Raw genomic sequence first — 18,327 nt, 5'->3', positions numbered from 1 at the left:
GCCATTTTCATTCTTCATCTTACACTGACATCTCTGTCCTCGGTCTGCTACAGTGTTGAAATAAAGTTCAATGCCAGCTCAAGGAACGGCATCTCATCTTTCAATTAGCACTGCAGCCTGTTCCTGCGTCAATATTTCAAGATTCACAAATGAAAAATGATCATGGGCAATGTACAGCAAAGGTGTTAAAACACCCAAAAACAAAGAGCAAAACCAGTCAGTCTTAGGGGAAAGAAAAGAGAACAACTTCTAACAGCCATGGATGTACATGTTTAGATTAATGCGTGATACCTTCAGTTGAAAATATGTTTATCAAACTAAGACATGTGGCCACATGTACTGTAAATGAAGTAAACAAGCTTATCAAGAGGGGTCAGAAATAAAGGTTGCTCCATCCGTTTCTCACTAGTAAGTAACAGACAGTAACATCCTTGACTCTGGCATCAGGGAGGCAACACTTTCCTGGAGTCACGTCTGCTGCAACAGACAGTCACTTGTGACAAACCTGTCTGAATCATTTTCTTCAGGACTTTCCTCACTGACAAGGCAAGTTCCATTATACAACATTGGAATGCATCAACGGTTGTTTCAAACCTTTTCATTATTGATCAGGGGAAGAGGTTGAAAATGGATTAGCTATTCAAACAAAAATATAAATTGAATATTGCTGGCTTCAGTTTTTAAAGGTAGATGCATTTCTTATCAATAAGAATTTAATACCTTGAAAATATGAGCTACAATCTCTAAATAATGTGGCTTTTTGATTTTTCAATTCATAGCGTGACTCCTGTCTTCAGTGACTTTCGCAACATATTGACCTGAAACATGATTATTTGTATTAAGAATGCTGCCTAATGTACAATTTTGGATTTTTTTGGGATTGTAAAATTCTTCCACGAGATGAGGGCGTCATTGGCTAGACCAGCATTTAATGCTCATCCCCATCTGCCCTTGAGAAGGTGTTGGTGGGTCAGATGTTGGGATGAAATTAGTCAGAGAGGGTTTATAATTTCAGTAATATATTTCAAATAATTGGAACTGTCAGACTTACTGAAGTTCGTTTAAACCTTTGTTCCCTGTCCAATAATTAATTAAATTGATTTGTTTAAATGCATGTTTACTCTCATGTTAATTTTGATTTGGAATCTATGAGCTGACAGTAAACCATGCAAAGGGTTCAGAAAGTGGTCTTTACCTGTTGCAGGATTAGAGGCCACAAGGAAGAGAGCTGATTGCTGAGGAGAGGGTAAATTATCTTTTCTACTTTATAGCAATAATAAGAAAAGGTTCTAACTTCTTAAAACAATAACTTAAATACTGACCAGGTGTGTAGATGAGGGCAGCGCAGTTGGTGTAGTTTACATGACTTTAGGGCTTTTGACAATGTCCCTCATGGGAGTCTGATCCATGGGATCCAGGCCAAATTGGTGAATTGCATCCAAAAATGACTTACTGGCACAAGGCAGAGGGTGATAGTTGATGTTGTTTTTGAGACTGGAAGCCTGTGTCCAGTGAAGTACCAGGGGATCGGTGCTGAGTCCCTTATTCTTTGTGGTATATATTAATAATCTGAAGAGTACGTGGGAGGAATGATCAGTAAGTTCACCGATGACACGGAAATTGGTGGTATGGTAAATAGCGAGAAAGAAAGGCAAAGACTGCAGGCTGATATTTACTGGCTGGTCAGATGGGCAAGACAGTGGTAAATAGAATTTAACCCAGGAAAGTGTGAGGTGATGGAAGGGAATATACCCTGATTCCATACTTGATCAAATGCTGCCTTGACGTCAAGGGCAGTCACTCTCACCTCACCTCTGGAGTTAAATTCTTTTGTCTAGATTTGTACCAAGGCTATAATAAGGTCAGGAACTGAGTGACCCTGGCGGAACATGGCATGAATGGCACTGAGCAGGTTATTGATAAGTAAGTGCCGCTTGATAGCGCTGTTCCTTTTTCTTCTGATGATCGAGAATAGACTGACGCAGCAGAGGTTGGCTGGGGTAGATTTGTCCTGCTTATTTTTATGTACAGTACAGGACATTCCAGGGCAATTTTCCACATTGGTGGGTCAACGTCAGCTGTATTAGGTGAACTTGGTGAGAGATGTGGCAAGTTTTGAAGCACAAACTTTCAGTACAATTGCTGGAATATCCTTTGCAGAATCCAGTTCCTTCAGTTGGCTATTAATAACACGTGTCACGAATTAAATTGGCTGAAGACTGACATCTGTGATGTTGGGGGCTTCCTGGGGTGGCTGAGATGGATCATCCACTTGGCAATTCACACTCCCCAATCCACCTCCCCCACCCTCTATTCCACCTCCCCCACCTTCCCCTCCCACCCCTACCTCCCCCACTGTATCTATCAAATGCTTCTGTTAGGTTTGCCTTGACCTTCACATTCATAACTTCACCTCACCCTCACATACTTTGCACTGATGCAAACCTCCCATCCACATCCTGCAGTTTGCATTGTGATGTGATAGCATCAAAGGTACGTGTGTATAGTCAATGGAACTCGGCACTGTGAGGATGTGTGCTGTGACAGGCAGGTATTCCTCACATTCAGCTGTCCATGTTTATGGGAGGGTATCAGCTGCAGTGCTAAAGGCAAAATTACATTTTTAAGAATTCATTTCATGGGATTTGGGTGTCGCTGACTGGACCAGCATTTATTGCCCATCCCTGAGGACAGTTAAGAGTCAACCACATTGCTGTGGGTCTGGAGTTACATATCAGCCAGACCAGCTAAGGACAGCTGATTGCCTTCCCTAAAGGGCACTGGTGAACCAGATGGCTCTTTGCGACAATCAACAATAGTCTTGTGGCCATCATTATACTTTTCGTTCTAGATATTTAATCAATTCAAATTTCACCATCTGCCATGGTGGGATTTGAACTCAGGTTGCCAGAGTATTATCCTAGATAACTAGTCCAGCAACAATGCCACAATGCCATTGTCTCCTCCTAATGACAATACTGCATTACATGTTGACTACCTTATTGTGCGCACCCAAAGTGAGCACTATTTTGCTACCATTGCTTCAAAATGAAGGGCACTATGGAGCGGAGTTTTGCAGTCCTTGGCTGGTACGTCTTTGAGAGTGATCATGTACGGCATTATGTATATTTGGCAAAAAGTCATGTTCTATTCGATTATCTGTTTTCTCGCTAAATCAAAAGTGTTTACTTCCTAAGTATACTTTTGTCATTTTGTTTTACAGGAAAATGAGACACATACGTTGCTTGAACTTGCTCTTTTTTACACAGTTGTGTGGCTTTGCCATTTCTACTTCTGGCTGTGACTTTGATGAAGAAACTTATGTTTGTAGCAAACAACTCATGACAGAAATTCCAGAGACTATACCACCCAATGCAACTCGAATGACGTTTCTACAAACTAGTGTTTCTTCAATAAGAGTCGGAGCCTTTCAGCGTTATCCTGCTTCACTGACAACACTTGTATTTATTTATAATCCGATACAAACAATAGAAATTGGGGCTCTGGATGATCTCAGTCATCTCGAACATCTTGAGATAACAAGAAGTTCTTTGGAAAAATTGAATGTTGGAATTTTTGACAAGCTTGGGCAACTAAAAATTCTTTATCTGTCTGACAACAATATCAAGAACATTGATAATGAATTATTTGACAATCTTTCCAATTTAACTGAACTGCGGTTGTTTGGTAATAAAATAGTTACCCTTCCTGATCACATATTTGACAAACTTACAGAACTTACAAAGCTGCATCTGGCAGGAAATCTGATAAGCAATCTTTCTCGGGACATATTTGAAAAACTTCCCAAACTCAAACTCCTCAGACTTCATGAAAATCAGATTACAGATCTCCCGGAAGGTATTTTTGATAATCTCCCAGAACTAACCGAGCTTTCTTTGGGAAAGAACAACATAACACATCTCTCAACTAGAACTTTCTCGAAACTCTTTAATTTGCAGAAATTGTATTTGGAAAACAACGTCATCACAGAGCTTCCATTCGGATTTTTACATAATTTGACAAAAATAGCTAAATTGAAGTTGGAATCTAACATGCTCTCAAGTCTTCCTGCTAGTTTATCTGGATTAAATCATAATCTCACTGAACTTTCACTGACCCAAAACAGACTCACCACTATTCCTGATGAAGTGTTCAGTAATCTGCCTAATCTGAAAAAATTGGTGTTGAGCAATAACCAGATTACTCATCTCCCAAAGGAAGCTTTCAAAGGTCTGAAGTCTTTGACTGATCTTCAACTGCAAAATAATGATCTTTTTACCTTAGAAGAGGATATTTTAAAACATTTGCCCAAGTTGAAAAAGCTTAACCTTGCTAACAACCACTTATCTAACGTGCCTAATGGAACATTTGATACTTTGACAACTCTGATTACAAATGGACTTAATCTGAGAGACAACCCTTTTGTGTGTGACTGTCAATTATTGTATTTCAAAATTTGGATGATGGCTAATAGAAACAAAGTGAAATCAAATTCTGAGTTGCGATGTCACTTTCTAGGTGATCTCACTGACTTTACTATTGTGACTTTGAGAGAAGATTTACTCTGCTGAACCACAACTGAGAAAAGCACCACAGCTGAAGGTTCAACTTCTATCCCGACCACGTCAACAATTAAATCAACGAGAGTTACAACAGAATTGACAACAGAACAACTCAGCACCACAGACATTTCAACTTCTACAATGACCACATCAACATCTATGACTAGAATTACAACTTACTTTACAACAGAACTAGCAAATACTACAGAAATTTCAACTCCAATTATATCTACACTATTCTCAACTCCAAGGGTAACAGAACAAATACTCCGGAATTTTCTACTTCTGCTACAGAAATTTTTAGAACAACCAACATAACATTCACATTCCCAATGAATTCAACTACAGTTACAGCAAAAGAACGCAACACCACAGAAAGTTCAGCTTCTACAAGCCTGATCAAGAAGATCAGAGCCCATGCGATCCACAGCATTTTGGTGAATTGTACTCAAAATGGATGAGGTTGATGTTATTTTTGTAACTGAAAGTCTGTGTCCAGTGATGTACAAGGGGATCAGTGCTGGGCCCCTTGCTGTTTGTAGTGTATATTAGTGAAATGAAGAATATGTGGGAGGCATGATCAGTAAGTTCACAGATGACATGGAAATTGGTGATGTGGTAAACAGTGAGGAATAAAGGCACAGACAACAGGATGACATAGACTGGCTAGTCAGATGGGCAAGATACTGGCAAATGGAATTTAACCCTGGAAAGTGCAAGGGAACACACAATAGGATGCTTGGAAATACAGACAACCAGAGGTCTATGTATAAAGGTCCCTGCAGGCAGCAGGACAGGTGGAACAAGTTGTAAAGAAGGCATATAGGATACTAACCTTTATTAGCTAAGGCAAAGAATATAAGGCCAGCTAGAATACTGTGTGCGGTTTTGGTTACCACATGATAGGCAAGATTTGATTGCACTAGAAAGATTTGATTGCATTAGAAAGAGTTCAGAGAAGATTTGCCAGGACGTTGCGGAGCGTTTCAGTTATGAAGAGAACCTGAATACAGTGGGGTTGTTTACCTCAGAGCAGAGAAGGCTGAGAGGCACCTTACTGAGGTGTAAAAAATTGAGAGCCATAGATAGGGCATATAGGAAGGAAAATTCCCCTTACGATATGGGTGAATACTAGGGGGTGAGCTCTATGGTGGAGAGTGTGAACTTCATGGTGCAAGCATATGTGGGTAACCACAAGTGCCAGTGCAAGATGATGGCAGGTCACCTGGATTTCACTCCAGCTGCCTCCTATCCCGAGGATGGAGCCAGAGGCCATTGAATGCACATACCGAGGAGGAGACGCTTGTCCATAGCCCAGGGCCTTCCAGCTGGGAGGCTCTGAGACTGCCCAGCACAGCTATCAGCTCCAACCTCGCACACTGAGGAGGATGGCACAATCACTCTGCTGCAGCCTGAAAGCACACCGGGGCCCTCCTCATCACAGAAAACAGGTTATGGCAGATAGAAGGTTGCCTCTACCTCGACTGTGGATCCTGGGCTGACACCGAAAAGTGGAGGTGGGTTTAGAAAGGTGATGGAAGTTCAATTGCACCAAATGGACACGGGTGTTATTGTAGATAGTGAGCATTAATGTCAGGATTGAAGTAGCTTTATCAGTAACAGTCTGTCTGTACAGCATCACCCTGATGTCAATCTAGTCCCTGGGAGTTTGCAAGCTGCCTCCTGCCAGACAGGAGCAAGTCATTAACTGTGGCTCTAGAACAACACTGCAATGCTATGATGAAGGACTATCACTGCCCTCCCATGACATGAGCCATCTTAGGCTTCAGTCAGTGATGCCAGCAAGCAGTCAGTAAGGTGGGGCACTAGAGGTCAACCTCATGCTGGGCTCAGTGAAGCGTGAGGCTATCACGGTGTCCCGAGCTCTCCTCCATCCCTCACACCTCATGGAGGCCTTCCTCTACCCCCTCTGGCTTGCATCTTGACACCCAACTCTAGTCCTCCTCATCAAAGGAAATGTTCTGCTCATCCATCTCCTCCTTGGCCACACGCTCACCTTGTTGAGGCACCAGGTTGTGAAGGGTGCAGTACACAATAAAGACACAGGAGAGGCTCTGGAGATTGTATTGCACGGTTCCACCTGACCAGTCCAGCCTCGGGAACCACACCTTCAACATCCCAATAGTCGGCTTGATCAAAGCACAAGTCACAGAGTCATAGACTCGTAGAGGTTTACAGCATGGAAACAGGCCCTTCGGCCCAACTTGTCCATGCCGCTCTTTCTTTTTTAAGACCCTCCCGCTAATCCCAATTGCCCGCATTTGGCCCATGTCCCTCTAAACCCATTGTACCCACTTAACTAGCTAAATGCTTTCTAAAACACAAAATTATACCTGTCTTTACTACTACCTCTGGCAGCTTGTTCCAGACACTCACCACCCTCTGGGTGAAAATATTGTCCCTCTGGACACTTTTGTATCTCTCCCCTTTCACTTTAAACCTATGCCCTCTAGTTTTAGACTCCCCTACCTTTGGGAAAAGATATTGACTATCTAGCTGATCTGTGCCCCTCATTATTGTATAGACCTCTATAAGATCACCCCCCCAGCCTCCTACGCTCCAGAGAAAAAAGTCCCAGTCTATCCAGCCTCTCCTTATAACTCAATACATCAAGTCCTGGTAGCATCCTAGTAAATCTTTTCTGCGCTCTTTCTAGTTTAACAATATCCTTTCTATAACAGAGTGACCAGAATTGCACACAGTATTCCAAGTGTGGCCTTACCAATGTCTTGTACAACTTCAACAAGACGTCCCAACTCCTGTATTCGATGTTCTGACCGATGAAACCATGCATGCCGAATGCCTTCTTCACCACTCTGTCCACCTGTGACTCCATTTTCAAGGAGCTATGAACATGTAACCCGAGATCTCTTTGTTCTGTAACTCTCCCCAACACCCTATCATTAACTGAGTAAGTCCTGCCTTGGTTCAATCTACCAAAATACATCACCTCATATTTGTCTAAATTAAACTCCATCTGCCATTCGTCAGCCCACTGGCCCAATTGATCAAGATCCTGTTGCAATTGGAGATAACTTTCTTCACTGTCCACTACAGAACATAAAACATTACAGTGCAGTACAGGCCCTTTGGCCCGCAATGCTGCGCCGACTTGTGAAACTAGTCTAAAGCCCATTTAAACTACACTATAAGACATAGAACTATGCCACCAATCTTAGTGTCATCTGCAAACTTACTAACCATGCCTCCTATATTCTCATCCAAATCATTAATATAAATGACAGCTAACAATGGACCCAGCATTGATCCCTGAGGCACACTGCAGGTCATAGGCTTCCAGTTGAAAAACAAGTCTCTACAATCATCCTCTGGCTTCTGTCAAGAACGTCTTCTGCAAGACACGCCCGATCATCGACACGGATACCATCATCTCACGTGAGAACACCATCCACCAGGTACACGGTACATACACATGCAACTCAGCCAATGTTGTCTTCCTGATACGCTGCAGGAAAGGATGTCCCGAGGCATGCTACATTGGGGAGAGCATGCAGATGCTATGACAACGGGTGAATGAACACCGCTCAATAATCACCAGGCAAGAGTGTTTTCTTCCTGTAGAGGAATACTTCAACAGGCATGGGTGTTTGGCCTCTGATCTTTGGGTGAGCGTACTCCAAGGTGGCCTTCATGACACACGACAACACAGAATTGCTGAGCTGAGACTGATAGCCAAGTTCCGCACACATGAGGATGGCCTAACCGGGATTTTGGGTTCATGTCACATTATCTGTAACCCCCACAACTTGCCTAGGCTTGCCACATCTCACTAACTGTCCTGGCTGGAGACAATACACATATCTTTCACCTGTGCTTAACCCTCTCTCCATTCACATTGTCTGTACCTTTAAGAATTGATTACCTGTAAAGACTCGCATTCCAGCTATTATTTTGTAAATTAAGTTTGTGTCTTTATATGCCCTGTTTGTGAACTGAAATCTACTCACCTGATAAAGGAGCAGCATTCTGAAGGCTAGTGGCTTGTGCAACCAAATAAACCTGTTGGACTTTAACCTGGCGTTGTGAGACTTCTTATTCTGTCAAGAAGCCAATTTTAGATACCAGCTTGAACCTAGTTGTATCGGGTCTCTTTTGCACGCTTTGGTCTCCACACAGGGTCAGTGGTCACATCCTGAGGCGTACGCCTTGTCTCTGAGGAGCCACCCATGTAGCTGCTGTGCTCCTCGAATGTCTCTGGTATCTATGAGCAGCCACGGATGAAGCTGTTGTAGATACTGCCGGGGAATCTGATGCACAGCAGTAGGATGGATTTTCTGTGGTTGTAATATGCAAGCAGTTTGTCCAGAATGGGTATGTATAGCATTTAATGAACATCCACAAAGGCTCGGGGGAGACAGTGGCCTATTGGTATTATTGCTACACGATTAATCCAGAAACTCAACTAAATGTTCTGGGGACCCAGATTCGAATCCTGCCACAGCAGTTGGTAGAAATTGAATTCAATAAAAAATATCTGGAACTAAGAATTTACTGATGACTATGAAACCATTGTCGATTGTTGGAAACACCCATCTGCTTCACTAGTGTCCGTTAGGGAAGAAAATCTGCCATCCTTCCCTGGTCTGGCATACAGAGTCACAGCAAAATGTTTGGCTCTCGGCAATTAGGGATGGGCAATAAATGCTGGCCAGCCAACAACGCACATGACCCAGAAATGGTTCTAAAAATATTGTATGTGCAACATGCAAAGCAGGGAACAGTTCAGTCTACATCTGACTGTAGGCTGAGCAGTTTTCTTCTTTGCATGTTGAACTCAATCTTAAGTGTCTAAGGATGAGAGATGAAATTCAGAGTGGGTGAGACAAGCATGACTCCTGACCTTCCATGTTTTGCCACTTTCGTTCTCCATCTTACACTGACATCTCTGTCCTCGGTCTGCTACAGTGTTGAAATAAAGTACAATGCCAGCTCAAGGAACGGCATCTCATCTTTCAATTAGCACTGCAGCCTGTTCCTGCGTCAATATTTCAAGATTCACAAATGAAAAATGATCATGGGCAATGTACAGCAAAGGTGTTAAAACACGCAGAAACAAAGAGCAAAACCAGTCAGTCTTAGGGGAAAGAAAAGAGAACAACTTCTAACAGCCATGGATGTACATGTTTAGATTAAGGCGTGATACCTTCAGTTGAAAATATGTTTATCAAACTAAGATATGTGGCCACATGTACTGTAAATGAAGTAAACAAGCTTATCAAGAGGTGTCAGAAATAAAGGTTGCTCCATCCGTTTCTCACTAGTAAGTAACAGACAGTAACATCCTTGACTCTGGCATCAGGGAGGCAACACTTTCCTGGAGTCACGTCTGTGGCAACGGACAGTCACTTGAGACAAACCTGTCTGAATCATTTTCTTCAGGACTTTCCTCGCTGACAAGGCAAGTTCCATTATACAACATTGAAATGCATCAACAATTGTTTCAAACCTTTTCATTATTGATCAGGGGAAGAGGTTGAAAATGGATTAGCTATTCAAACAAAAATATAAATTGAATATTGCTGGCTTCAGTTTTCAAAGGTAGATGCATTTCTTATCAATAAGAATTTAATAGCTTGAAAATATGAGCTACAATCTCTAAATAATGTGGCTTTTTGATTTTTGGTTCTTCAATTCATAATGTGACTCCTGTCTTCAGTGACTTTCGCAACATATTGACCTGAAACATAATTGTTTGTATTAAGAATGCTGCCTAATGTACAATTTTGGATTTTTTTGGGATTGTAAAATTCTTCCATGAGATGAGGGCGTCATTGGCTAGGCCAGCATTTAATGCTCATCCCCATCTGCCCTTGAGAAGGTGTTGGTGGGTCAGATGTTGGGATGAAATTGGTCAGAGAGGGTTTATAATTTCAGTAATATATTTCAAATAATTGGAACTGTCAGACTTACTGAAGTTCGTTTAAACCTTTGTTCCCTGTCCAATAATTAATTAAATTGATTTGTTTAAATGCATGTTTACTCTCATGTTAATTTTGATTTGGAATCTATGAGCTGACAGTAAACCATGCAAAGGGTTCAGAAAGTGGTCTTTACCTGTTGCAGGATTAGAGGCCTCAAGGAAGAGAGCTGATTGCTGAGGAGAGGGTAAATTATCTTTTCTACTTTATAGCAATAATAAGAAAAGGTTCTAACTTCTTAAAACAATAACTTAAATACTGACCAGGTGTGTAGATGAGGGCAGCGCAGTTGGTGTAGTTTACATGACTTTAGGGCTTTTGACAATGTCCCTCATGGGAGTCTGATCCATGGGATCCAGGCCAAATTGGTGAATTGCATCCAAAAATGACTTACTGGCACAAGGCAGAGGGTGATAGTTGATGTTGTTTTTGAGACTGGAAGCCTGTGTCCAGTGAAGTACCAGGGGATCGGTGCTGAGTCCCTTATTCTTTGTGGTAAATATTAATAATCTGAAGAGTATGTGGGAGGAATGATCAGTAAGTTCACCGATGACACAGAAATTGGTGGTATGGTAAATAGTGAGAAAGAAAGGCAAAGACTGCAGGCTGATATTTACTGGCTGGTCAGATGGGCAAGACAGTAGTAAATAGAATTTAACCCTGGAAAGTGTGAGGTGATGCATGGGAATATACCCTGATTCCATACTTGATCAAATGCTGCCTTGACGTCAAGGGCAGTCACTCTCACCTGACCTCTGGAGTTAAACTCTTTTGTCTAGATTTGAACCAAGGCTATAATAAGGTCAGGAGCTGAGTGACCCTGGCGGAACATGGCATGAATGGCACCGAGCAGGTTATTGATAAGTAAGTGCTGCTTGATAGCGCTGTTCCTTTTTCTTCTGATGATCGAGAATAGACTGACGCAGCAGAGGTTGGCTGGGGTAGATTTGTCCTGCTTATTTTTATGTACAGTACAGGACATTCCAGGGCAATTTTCCACATTGGTGGGTCAACGTCAGCTGTATTAGGTGAACTTGGCGAGAGAGGTGGCAAGTTTTGAAGCACAAACTTTCAGTACAATTGCTGGAATATCCTTTGCAGAATCCAGCTCCTTCAGTTGGCTATTAATAACACGTGTCACGAATCAAATTGGCTGAAGACTGACATCTGTGATGTTGGGGGCTTCCTGGGGTGGCTGAGATGGATCATCCACTTGGCAATTCACACTCCCCAATCCACCTCCCCCACCCTCTATTCCACCTCCCCCACCTTCCCCTCCCATCCCTACCTCCCCCACTGTATCTATCAAATGCTTCTGTTAGGTTTGCCTTGACCTTCACATTCATAACTTCACCTCACCCTCACATACTTTGCACTGATGCAAACCTCCCATCCACATCCTGCAGTTTGCATTGTGATGTGATAGCATCAAAGGTACGTGTGTATAGTCAATGGAACTCGGCACCGTGAGGATGTGTGCTGTGACAGGCAGGTATTCCTCACATTCAGCTGTCCATGTTTATGGGAGGGTGTTGGCTGCAGTGCTAAAGGCAAAATTACATTTTTAAGAATTCATTTCATGGGATTTGGGTGTCGCTGACTGGACCAGCATTTATTGCCCATCCCTGAGGACAGTTAAGAGTCAACCACATTGCTGTGGGTCTGGAGTTACATATCAGCCAGACCAGCTAAGGACAGCTGATTGCCTTCCCTAAAGGGCACTGGTGAACCAGATGGGTCTTTGCGACAATCAACAATAGTCTTGTGGCCATCATTATACTTTTCGTTCTAGATATTTAATCAATTCAAATTTCACCATCTACCATGGTGGGATTTGAACTCAGGTTGCCAGAGTATTATCCTAGATAACTAGTCCAGCAACAATGCCATAATGCCATTGTCTCCTCCTAATGACAATACTGCATTACATGTTGACTACCTTATTGTGCGCACCCAAAGTGAGCACTATTTTGCTACCATTGCTTCAAAATGAAGGGCACTATGGAGCGGAGTTTTGCAGTCCTTGGCTGGTATGTCTTTGAGAGTGATCATGTACGGCATTATGTATATTTGGCAAAAAGTCATGTTCTATTCGATTATCTGTTTTCTCGCTAAATCAAAAGTGTTTACTTCCTAAGTATACTTTTTGTCATTTTGTTTTACAGGAAAATGAGACACATACGTTGCTTGAACTTGCTCTTTTTTACACAGTTGTGTGGCTTTGCCATTTCTACTTCTGGCTGTGACTTTGATGAAGAAACTTATGTTTGTAGCAAACAACTCATGACAGAAATTCCAGAGACTATACCACCCAATGCAACTCGAATGACGTTTCTACAAACTAGTGTTTCTTCAATAAGAGTCGGAGCCTTTCAGCGTTATCCTGCTTCACTGACAACACTTGTATTTATTTATAATCCGATACAAGCAATAGAAATTGGGGCTCTGGATGATCTCAGTCATCTCGAACATCTTGAGATAACAAGAAGTTCTTTGGAAAAATTGAATGTTGGAATTTTTGACAAGCTTAGGCAACTAAAAATTCTTTATCTGTCTGACAACAATATCAAGAACATTGATAATGAATTATTTGACAATCTTTCCAATTTAACTGAACTGCGGTTGTTCGGTAATAAAATAGATACCCTTCCTGATCACATATTTGACAAACTTACAGAACTTACAAAGCTGCATCTGGCAGGAAATCTGATAAGCAATCTTTCTCGGGACATATTTGAAAAACTTCCCAAACTCAAACTCCTCAGACTTCATGAAAATCAGATTACAGATCTCCCGGAAGGTATTTTTGATAATCTCCCAGAACTAACCGAGCTTTCTTTGGGAAAGAACAACATAACACATCTCCCGACTAGAACTTTCTCGAAACTCTTTAATTTGCAGAAATTGTATTTGGAAAACAACGTCATCACAGAGCTTCCATTCGGATTTTTACATAATTTAACAAAAATAACTAAATTGAAGTTGGAATCTAACATGCTCTCAAGTCTTCCTGCTAGTTTATTTGGATTAACTCGTAATCTCACTGAACTTTCACTGACCCAAAACAGACTCATCACTATTCCTGATGAAGTGTTCAGTAATCTGCCTGATCTGAAAAAATTGGTGTTGAGCTATAACCAGATTACTCATCTCCCAAAGGAAGCTTTCAAAGGTCTGAAGTCTTTGACTGATCTTCAACTGCAAAATAATGATCTTTTTACCTTAGAAAAGGATATTTTAAAACATTTGCCCAAGTTGCAAAAGCTTAACCTTGCTAACAACCAATTATCTAATGTGCCTAATGGAACATTTGATACTTTGACAACCCTGATTACAAATGGACTTAATCTGAGAGACAACCCTTTTGTGTGTGACTGTCAATTATTGTATTTCAAAATTTGGATGATGGCTAATAGAAACAAAGTGAAATCAAATTCTGAGTTGCGGTGTCGCTTTCCTGGAGATCTCACTGACTTTACTATTGAGGCTTTGAAAGAAGAAGATTTAATCTGCTTAAGCACAACTGAGAAAAGCACCACTGCTGAAGGTTCAACTTCTATCCCAACCACGTCAACAATTAAATCAACGAGAGTTACAACAGAATTGACAACAGAACAACTCAGCACCACAGACATTTCAACTTCTACAATGACCACATCAACAGCTATTACTACAATTACAACTGAACTACCAACTACCACAGAAATTTCAACTACAGTATTCTCAACTCCAAGGATAACAGAACAATCAACTACCACAGAAATTTCAACTACAGTATTTTCAACTCCTAGGATAACAGAACAACTAACTACCACAGAAATTTCAACTCCTATTGTGACTACAGTATTCTCAACTCCAAGGATAACAGAACAACCAACTACCACAGAAATTTCAACTCCTATTGTGACTACAGTATTCTCAACTCCAAGGATAACAGAACAACCAACTACCACAGAAATTTCTACTCCAATTGTGACTACACTAATCTCAACTCCAAAGACAACAGAACAAAGCAGTACTCCAGAATTTTCAACTTCTGCTACCGAAATTTCGACAAAGGTTTTTACAACCACCAACATAACATCTGTACAATTGTTACCTCTTGTGCCTCATGTGCCTTGGTCATCCACAATGCCGTGGGTCTCATCACTGGAGGCTACGGTTACGCAGGAAATGGAAACCCCCAGCAATCCTATTCTAGATTCAATATATTACTCCACGTTAGTCTCACAAGTAGATACATCTATGACCTCCATTCCAATGACTTTTACAACATACCCTCCAAAAATATCAACTGACAATCAACTAATGCAGGCAACAACCATTTCCAGTTCAGTTTTTGGTTTGAGTCCTGCCCAGACATCTAGTAAGCAAAATGCAATCCCTTCACTTTCTGCAAGAAAAGCATTGATTAGCTATAAAAGAGGAAATTGCAAATTAATAGTACAATTATACCTAATACTGCTATTGTTCCAATTAATCTTCACAACTATTCTTCTATGGTTTGTATGCAGAATTTACAATTCCCTTTTCAATGAAATGAAAAAGAAGCTCTCAATTAAATTAATTAGGTTTTCGAGAAGATGATAAAGCAAATTATTTTATACTCTTCAAATTCCTTTTTTCTATTTTTTACAAGATGCTGAGAGTTCAAATTTTAATTTGATGATTGATCCAGTGGGCAACAAACTCTTTATTATTTAACAATTTTGCAAAGAAATTCCAAATACCAGTAAGTTTAATTGGAGGCTTTTCTTCTTATTTTGGAGAATAAGGTGTAAGATTCTGGAGGTGACTCTCCCAGCCCGCTATGCTGCTCTAGCAGCAGAGACCTAATTGGAGGCCACTTAGCAAGCTCCTCGCTGGGTGCCATTGTCTCCATACATCCCCGCCCACTGGGTTTCCAGTGTCATCAGCTCCATGACAGAAATCCTTTCCATATTTTACTTAAGTTCATCCTCTGGTGGTGTTCATTTCACTAGCTTCTTTATTAAAAATTGAGGCAGTTTCATTGCTGAACTTTCTGTGATTTCAATATCATTACTTGTGTTCATCTTGTTCATCATTTAATGGCCCTACACCTATTTTAATTTTCCTTTTGTAACTGTTCTGTCAATAAAATATTTTGCTCCCTGTAAATTCCTTGAGTGTTTGATAGATTAATTTCTCCTTGCCTTCTGATTTTTTTTTAACTTCTTCCTAAATTTTTCATATCCCTTTTGTACTCTTTCCTATATAAATAGCCTAGGAGAACGGACCAAAATTTGGCAGATGGAGTTTAATGTGGATAAGTGTGAAATTATCCATTTTGGCAGGAAAAAATAGAAAGGCAAATTATTACCTAAATGGAAAGCAGTTTCAAAATGCTTCTGGGCAGAGGGATCCGGGTCTGTATGTTCATGAATTGCAGTAAGTCGGTATACAGGTGCGGCATATATTATACAATGCAAATGGGATGTTGGCATTTATTGCAAAATATAGAGAACTGTTGTTGCAATTGCATAAAGTGTTGGTGAGGCCACATCTAGAGTACTGTACCCAGTTTTGGTCTCCATATTTAAGGAAAGATGTGGTGGCATTGGAGGCAGTTCAAAGGAGATTCACCAGATTGATTCCAAGAATGAAGCAATTGAAATACGAGGAGAAATTAAACAGTTTGGGTTTATACTCACTGGAGTTTAGAAGGATGAGAGGGGATCTGATTGAGGTATGTAAAATTTTAAAAGGGATTAATAAATTAAAGGTGGACCAAATGTTTTCTGCTATGGGGCAATCTAGAACAAGAGGTCTCAGGTATAAGTTGAGAGGTGGTAGATGAGGCATTTGTGGCTCACCAGATCTCTCCCCCTCCAACCCCTGCCCCATCTGCTGTGGCCTCCCGCAGTAACCCTTATACTGCCACATGTTCATCAGTCGCCTGTGGACGCTGCTTTTAAGGTTCATGGCAGACCACCATTGGACACAGTGCCTGGCGCATGCCCAGTGTGGGCACTGACTCAATCTGGGCACAATTTGCCACTTAAGTGACAGCCAGCTTAATATTGCAAGTTTTTATTGGAGTGGGACTGGGCTTTGCAGATGCTTCCAGTTTGGTTTGTTGGTTGTGCATGCCAAGTTTGAAATTCTACCCAGTGCATTTTGATGCAAAGGCCCAGGAAAGATATGGGCATCATTAGGATCATGACTGATCCAACATTCCTCACATCCACTTTCCTGTAAGGTAATACTAGCAAGGCAACAACTGCAGAAAGGCAGTATCAGTTTGTCGTATAAGAACCTGGAAGTTTATAAAGTTTCTGAAAGCCTCCCAGCATGATTCTTAAATCCAAGTCCACCTGTAAAAAGTTTGGACCTCCTTATACAAAAACCACAAGTTCCTAACTGCTTGACCTGCTGAACATTCATCTCTTTGAGAGAATCCTGCAATGATCCTGAAACCTAACTCTAGCTATCTGATCTTGTCCAAACTACAACTCAGAAGTGGAAAAGACTTTCTTGTTTACCAGCCCATCACTTCTGCACTGGAGGGATCCTATGGTTCTAATGATCACCGAGACTTTTCTTCCTAAAAAGAGCTGGACGTGTGAACTATGAACTATCTTTTTGTTTACAATATGTATAAGTGCTCTGTTCTATTTAACTGCTTTCTCCTCGAGTGTATTTGTGAATGAGTGCTGAGTGATCAACATTGTATTTAACTCAGGATGACTGTGTGAATAAATAATATTTATTTCTAAACTCGCAAAAGTCAGCTTTTTTAAATTGAGCATACAATAAAAGGGGTTTAGAGCACAAATATCAATTAAAGGGGTTTAGAGCCTTTCCAAAGCAAGAACATTGAATAATTAGTCAGAGCATTGAAAACAGGAGTTGGGACGTCTTGTTGAAGTTGTACAAGACATTGGTAAGGCCACACTTGGAATACTGTGTACAGTTCTGGTCACCCTATTATAGAAAGGATGTTATTAAACTAGAAAGAGTGCAGAAAAGGTTTACTAGGATGCTACCAGAACTTGATGGTTTGAGTTATAAGGAGAGGCTAGATAGACTGGGACTTTTTTCTCTGGGGCGTAGGAGTGATCATATTGGGGTGATCATAGAGATCTATAAAATAATGAGGGGCATAGATCAGCTAGATAGTCAATATCTTTTCCCAAAGGTAGGAGAGTCTAAGACTGGAGGGCATAGGTTTAAGGTGAGAGGGGAGAGATACAAAAAAGTCCAGAGCTGCAGTTTTTTCACACAGAGGGTGGTGGGTGTCTGGAACAAGCTGCCAGAGATAGTAGTAGAGGTGGGTAAAATTTTGAGTTTTAAAAAGAGTTTAGACAGTTAAATGGGTAAGATGGCTATAGAGAGATATGGGCCAAGCACAAGCAATTGTGACAAGCTTCGTGGTTAAAAAACATTGGGTGGCATGAACAAGTTGGCTGAAGGGCCTGTTTCCATGCTGTAACCTTCTATGACTCTGTTACTCTATAACCACCGTGATTGCAACGAGTGAGATAAGTGAAGTTGAGGGGGGCGTGTGGTTGTGGGGGGGGGGGGGTGGTGGGGCTTCAGTTTACTTTTCCTTAGCTCTCCTTAACAAATAATTAGGTTGCTGTTCAAATTTCTGCTAAAACACACTCGTATAATCATGAATACAAAATCTCCAATGAACCAATGTAATCTGGCAGACTGTAACTGCTTTTTCCATTCATATATATTCCTTGGTGCGCTTAAAGAAGGTCACCTGGTGCAGTTTTATTAGATCAGCTGGACAAAGGTTTCTCATTGAAAATAAAAAGCATCCAATTCATCACGCG

At 41.1% G+C, this 18,327-nt stretch overlaps 1 protein-coding gene across 1 annotated transcript; it reads left to right on the top strand.

The window, feature by feature from the left end:
• Positions 1-426: 426 nt before the first annotated feature.
• LOC145341239 (uncharacterized) lies at positions 427-17,260 on the top strand. The gene is made up of 4 exons (XM_080186164.1): positions 427-546; positions 3,224-4,569; positions 9,870-10,002; positions 12,688-17,260. Exons 2-4 carry the CDS (start codon positions 3,228-3,230, stop codon positions 15,107-15,109), a joined length of 3,897 nt encoding a protein of 1,298 aa, XP_080042290.1. The 5' UTR covers positions 427-546; positions 3,224-3,227; the 3' UTR covers positions 15,110-17,260.
• Positions 17,261-18,327: the final 1,067 nt, after the last annotated feature.

Source organism: Carcharhinus amblyrhynchos, chromosome 3, assembly GCF_965287045.1.
Source record: "Carcharhinus amblyrhynchos chromosome 3, sCarAmb.v2.hapA, whole genome shotgun sequence".
In the NCBI taxonomy this organism is placed as follows: domain Eukaryota; kingdom Metazoa; phylum Chordata; class Chondrichthyes; order Carcharhiniformes; family Carcharhinidae; genus Carcharhinus; species Carcharhinus amblyrhynchos.
This window is presented reverse-complemented; position numbering and strand designations above follow the sequence as displayed.

Coding starts and splice junctions, on each gene's coding strand:
- LOC145341239 (XM_080186164.1), top strand. CDS start 3,228: ATGAGACACATACGTTGCTTGAACTTGCTCTTTTTTACACAGTTGTGT. Junction 4,570..9,869: donor GAGAGAAGATTTACTCTGCT/GAACCACAACTG, acceptor CTCACTAGTAAG/TAACAGACAGTAACATCCTT. Junction 10,003..12,687: donor GGACTTTCCTCGCTGACAAG/GCAAGTTCCATT, acceptor TTTGTTTTACAG/GAAAATGAGACACATACGTT.